Source organism: Phoenix dactylifera, chromosome 2 (assembly GCF_009389715.1).
Source record: "Phoenix dactylifera cultivar Barhee BC4 chromosome 2, palm_55x_up_171113_PBpolish2nd_filt_p, whole genome shotgun sequence".
NCBI lineage: Eukaryota > Viridiplantae > Streptophyta > Magnoliopsida > Arecales > Arecaceae > Phoenix > Phoenix dactylifera.
Window position 1 is genome coordinate 17,867,185 of NC_052393.1, and position 6,510 is coordinate 17,873,694.

Consider the following 6,510-nt stretch of genomic DNA (forward strand, 5'->3'; position numbering starts at 1 on the left):
GCTTATAAGCGTCGGCTAAAGTTTCGGCGACGCTAACCAAAGCGTCGCAAAAACGTCGGCGATACCGGAGTGGCAAAAGTTTGCCGACGCTATATAAAAGCGTCGGCAAAAACAGGAATTTGCTAACGTTTAGGAATTTGCCGACGCTTATAAAACGTCGGCAAATCCCTATTCCAAAAAAAAAAAAAAACTCTATTCCGATGCTTATAAATGCCATTGTAAATATTTTTTTTAAAAAAAAATTATTACAAATCTCTAGTGGAAAGACCGACCAAAGTCTGACATCATATGGTTGGAAATAAATAAGCTTAGATCTAAATACTGGATCAAGTAATTACACAGTGATTACATTCTTAAGAAAAAATTCTTATTGGTCATATGCACCTCTATATTCGCGTTGTGCATTTCTATTCATTGCTGCAATCATCCATTGGATACACACAAAAGCCATCAAATTATGCACAGTAGATATATGTTTATAAAAAATTCTTTTATGCCAATACATACAATCTAAGTAACGCTATTAGCTGTAGAACCAATGATTGATCGATTCATGTACAGGACGTACTTGGATGAGAGGGCGGGTTGGATCTAAGAGTCATTGGATGGCGTCGCATTAAACAACCGATGTGTCATCCTTCTGAAATTCCTTGGGTCCTGTTTCGGTTTCACTCTTGTTAGTTTCACTCTCGTTGCATGGTCCCTCCTCAATCAGGCAGCAAATCCACTGCACCGGTGGAGGAGCCCAAAAACCAGAGGCACCGGTGGCCGCACAACAGTTGGCAAACGTTTAATCAATTTTATTCAATGGAGGAACAGTAGGTCAAGCACAATAATTACACACATAGATGATTACATAATTAGACCTAGGTATATAAGATACAGGTGTTTCCCTGTATCCAATTTTTAAAAGGTTCATGTGTTTGATTCTTCTAGGTGTTTCATGTTTTTGACTATTATCTATGATGTTGTTTTATAAGGATAACCTGTAAGTACAGTGAATTATGCTTCAAGAAGATACTGTTTTACTATTATTTTTAATGTATTTGACCATTTTTCAACTTATTTCCAGTACAAAATTCAACTGGGAGACCGGATGTTCCCATCATGCTTTAATAAAATCTCAGTTTGCAATTATTCTGCTCATATTGCAAGTACCACTGCACTGTCTTCGAGGAAAGTTCACCAATATCTCCACAGTCAGCATGACACGTGCTCCATCCTTGTCGTCCGGACCATTAATGCCACACGTAAATTAGCTAATTGTGGATTAAGGCTCACCACGTCCAGGTCATCCTTATCAACTTTGACCTTAAGAATAAAAAGACAATACAGAGGGCATGGAATTCCTCCACTTCTCAGAAAATGTGGCCATGTTTCTTCTACCTTGTGTGATAAGGTTGAAGCGTGACAAAAACATTCGTGGAAGCTATGACTTTTCAACCATACCTCAAAAGCACGGCACATATTCCATCTTGCTTTCCATTCCACTCGGACATCGATTGTGGAAAGTTTTTCACCAAGTCTGGCATGGAAAGAAAATTACATTACAACCAGGCCTGTGGAATTTCTTCGCTATAAATCCTGACGGATGCTGAACAGAGGCCTCCATGCAACCTCTCAAGCATGGTGTATCCTTTCCATTTCAATTTCTTCAAGCTACTCTCAGGACTTTCCCTCATGGCCGGTGGTGGATGCAATAGAAGATCCCTCACTATTAAACGTGTCATGCTGATTGGGTTCCTCCTGTGTATAGGAGTCATTCCGTTCTGCCTCTGCCTAGGCACTGAAGATGGCTCCAAGGTCGGGGCCACCTGCATAGAGAGCGAAAAGAGAGCTCTCCTTGCTGTCAGAGCTGATATCTATGACCCTGGTGAGTGGCTCTCTTCTTGGACGGGCCAAGACTGTTGCCAATGGAGGGGTGTCGGTTGCAACAACACCATCAACGGCCATGTGGTAAAGCTTGATCTCAGATACCCGTATGCTTATGATTTCAGTCCTTTTACTTTTGAAACAACTGGAGAATTCCCTAGACCGAGTAAGGTAAATCCTTCTATATCTGGCTTGATACATTTGAGGCATCTGGATTTGAGCATGAACAACTTCTCTGGAGCACCCATCCCTGAATTCATTGGTTCTCTCATGCACTTGGAGTACCTTAACCTCTCCTATGCTTGGTTCGGTGGAGCTATTCCTCGCCAGATTGGAAATCTATCGAAGCTGCACTATCTAGATCTTCGGGTTGGAGGTGGAATTGAGTATGTAATGGACGTGAACTTTGAATCTTATCCGAATGCTCTACTATGCGCTAATGACCTTCAATGGCTATCTCGAATCCCCTCTCTGCAGTACCTTGACTTGAGTTTTGCCGACCTCTCCAAAGCTTCAAATTGGCTTCATGAGATCAATATGCACCCTTCTCTATTAGTCTTGAAATTATCTTCTACAGGACTTCCTGGTATTCCTTCGACTCTACAGCATGTAAACTTCACTTCCCTCACCATGCTCGATCTCTCTGTGAATAATTTTCAATCTGCCATCATCCCCCACTGGCTGCTTAATATTAGCAGCCTTGTTCACCTCGATCTCTTCTATTGCGAGTTTCTTGGGAGGTTATCAATTGCTGCTGATCTGTTGGGGAATCTCAACCATCTAAAGTATTTGGATTTCTCTAGGAACCAAATTACTGGACACATTTCGCAATCTTTGTAGAATAATAAACAGTTGGAGTATTTAGACTTATCTTGGACCTAATTACTGGGCATACTACAGAAATATTTGGAAATCTTAGCCAACTGAGGTCTTTGGCATTGTCTGGCAATCAAATTAGTGGTGAAATTCCAGAAAACCTAGGAAATTTTAGTCATCTAGAGGCTTTATATTTGTTTCAAAATAGAATTAGTGGAGAAATACCAGAGAACATATCGATGCCCAGCAAATTGGTGGAGTTGGACTTACGACAGAACAGTCTTGGAGGAGAAATCACAAGTTTCATAGAAGGATTTTCTAAATGCATTAATAATAAATTGCATGGGAGTAGCTTTTTGCCGAGTTTAGCAACGCTTGAATTATCCTACAATAATTTCAGTGGGACAATTTCAGAAAGTTTGGGCCAGTTATATGGACTCAGACATTTAGATCTGTCTTACAACTCCTTTACTGGAAACTTGACTGAAGTACACTTTTCTAACCTCACAAGGTTGTCTTACTTGGATCTATCTTACAACTCCTTGAAAATGATCGTAAGTGACGGTTGGATTCCTTCTTTCAATGCTTCTACTATTTATATGTGCTCTTGCCATGTGGGACCAAAATTTCCTGCTTGGCTTCGAACACAGATACATCTAGAAGGATTGTGCCTCTCTGAAGCTGGAATTTCGGACAAGATTCCATCATGGTTGTGGTATAGGGATATAACGTCACTCAACATATCCTATAATAGTTTGGAAGGACAGCTACCAAGTTCTCTGGGAAGCCATTTTTTGGAGAACTTGATTTGAGCTCCAACTGCTTTTCTGGCCCAATACCTAATCTAAAGGCAAAACACATTCTTCTTCTCTCCAACAACTCTTTTTCTGGACCCATTCCCTCGATCTTTTCTAAAAACGAGAACCTTTATGTACTCTCTTTGTCCCACAACTATATAAATGGAAGCATTCCGCAGTCCCTTTGTAATTGGACTTCATTGGAAGTTCTTGACCTCTCCAATAATGAGTTGACTGGAGGATTTCCAGACTTCTGTATTTGTAATTTGTCTTCATTGGTGGTTCTTGACCTCTCCAATAATCAATTATCTGGAGGATTCCCAGATTGCTGGAGCAAGTCACAACAAGGAATCCTTGGAGTACCAAAAAGCAAAAGAGTAAAAGATACATCTAGCACAATGGCATATCCTATGGAACTCCAATCTTTGCACATGAGAAACAATAGCTTATCTGGTGAATTTCCTTCCATCTTGAGACTTTGTAAACATTTAGTTGTTCTTGATCTTGGTGAAAACAGATTATCAGGCAGCATACCAACATGGATTGGAGAAAGCCTTTCATCTCTAAGAGTTCTTCGACTAAGATCAAATTCCTTTGATGGTAATATCCCGATGCAAATATTTAGTCTGTCTTATCTTCAGGTTTTGGACCTGGCATGCAACAATTTTTCAGAAAATTTGCCATCATCTTTTGGAAATTTTACTGCCATGGTTGAGATACCGGAAGGAAGCAAACCAATGCTTTCAAATATTAGCATAGTGCCATATTACGAAGAGAGTCTCTTGATAGTTGCAAAAGGATTAGAATTTGAGTACACTAGCGTGCTTTCACTGGTTACAAGTATTGACCTATCACAAAATAATATTTCTGAAGAGATACCTATTGAAGTGACAAATCTCCATGGACTGCATTTCTTGAACTTGTCTAGGAATCATTTTATTGGAAAAATCCCACAAAATATTGGTGACATGAGGCAGTTGGAATCACTTGATTTATCAATAAACAATCTCTATGGCCAAATTCCACAAACCATGCTTGCTTTGAATTACTTAAGCCAGTTGAACTTGTCATATAATAACTTGTCAGGAAGAATTCCATCAGAAAACCAATTTTGGTCCTTCAACGACCCCTCCATTTATATTGGTAATCATAATCTTTGTGGACAACCAATGCCAGATTGCCCTACTAAGGCACCTCCACATCAAGAAGAGGAAGAAGTAGATGAAGATAACTCTGATATGATATGGATTTATGCCGGTGCAGCATTGGGATTTATCATCGTATTTTGGGGTTTCATTGGTGCAGTGATGATCAAAAAGGATATCAGAATTTCTTATCTTCAATTCATTGACAAAATATGTGACTGGATTTATGTAGAATTAGCAATAGCATTTGCCAAGCTGAAGTTTGTTATGGGGAAGAGCAACTGCAAGCATAGCTAAGCAATTACGGATGGTGCTGCAATTATATAATTATTCGAACGATGGTGGAAGTGCCTCCAATCCAAATATGTAAGGATATGAACTTAAGAACTTTTTGAATGATTGTTACTTTTATTGTTTTGTTGCATGTATGTTGTTAAGTTAGAATGCTATCCATATTCGCCACCATTTGCTGATAAATGAAATCATGTTTACTTACAATTGGTTGTTTATAATTTTGTGTCACACTAGCCAATTGATACCATGGCAGTAAAACACCTAATGTCTCACACAAAAGGCCTTAAGTATAAGAAGACAAACATAAACACCTCAAGATTATCTACATCAGACAATAATAAAAAATGTTAAATAGACTAGGATATGCCCCACTTAATTATCTATTTTAGCTCCATGATGGAAACTATATTTGCTACTCTTTCAATGTCCATCACTTATGTTTAACTTTATCCTCATGATGAAATTCTAAAAAGTAAATATATTTCCCGAGTCTATTTCTTTAAGTTCCACCAAATCAAAGAGGAAAGAACCTTGGTGATTGGTGGAAATAAAGTATTTTTCAAGCTTTATAGGATATGGGGATTTCTTATCTTTGATTCATTGGCAGAATATGTAACTAGATTTATACAGAATTAGCAATAAAATTTGCCAAGCTGAAGCTTGTCATGGGGAAGAGCTAGCAATCACAAGCATAGCTAAGCAGTTATAAATGGTTCTGGGATGTAGTGCTCTCTCTCTCTCTATCTATCTCTGAATGATGGTGGGAGCACCTCCAAATCACATATGTAAGGATCTGAACTTAAGAACTTTTTGAATGATTGTTTCTTTTATTGTTTTGCTACTTGTATATTGTTCAATTAGAATGCTATTTGTATTTGCCACCATTTTGCTTATAAATGGAATAATTTTCTTGGTACAAATAAATGAAATAATAATTAGTTAGAATTAGTTGTTTTTGTTTTTATGTCACACTAGATAAGTGATATCATGGGAGTAAAACATTTAATGTCTTACACGAAATACCCTAATCATCTCAAGATTATCTACATGACACGATAATAGAAATTGCTAAATAGATTAAGATATGCCCCACTTATTTATCTATTTTTTAGCTCCATATGGAAAACTATTTTTGCTACTCTATCGATGTCCTTCACTTCTATTTCTACTTTGTCCTCATGATGAAATACTGAAAAGTAGATATATTTTATGACTATATCTTTAAGTGGATATATTGTTTTGTTAGAAGTCTATTTGTATTACATCTATCTCATAAATCAATAGTTGTTCGCTACCATTTGCTCATGAATGAAACAATGTTTAGTTAGAATTGTTGTTGCTATTTTTATTTCGCACCAGCAAAGTGATCCTATGGTTGTAAAACACCTAACGTTGCACACAAAATATCATACTTCCATAAGAAGACAAACATAAGCACCTCCAGATTATCGATATGACAGAATAATAAAATGATTAGAAAGACTTATATATGTCCCACTTACTTACCTATTTTGACTTGATGTGGGAAACTATATTTGCTACCCCTTCAATGTCCATCACTTCTATGTTAACTTTGTTTTCACGAT

General features: G+C 37.7%; 1 protein-coding gene and 1 pseudogene across 1 annotated transcript; both read left to right on the forward strand.

Annotated features, from left to right (window-relative positions):
* Nucleotides 1-1,465: 1,465 nt before the first annotated feature.
* On the forward strand, nucleotides 1,466-6,254 carry LOC103719989 (annotated as a pseudogene).
* Nucleotides 3,884-4,927, forward strand: LOC120109990 (receptor-like protein EIX2). The gene has a single exon (XM_039123942.1). The coding sequence runs from the start codon at nucleotides 3,884-3,886 to the stop codon at nucleotides 4,925-4,927; it is 1,044 nt and encodes a 347-aa protein (XP_038979870.1).
* Nucleotides 6,255-6,510: the final 256 nt, after the last annotated feature.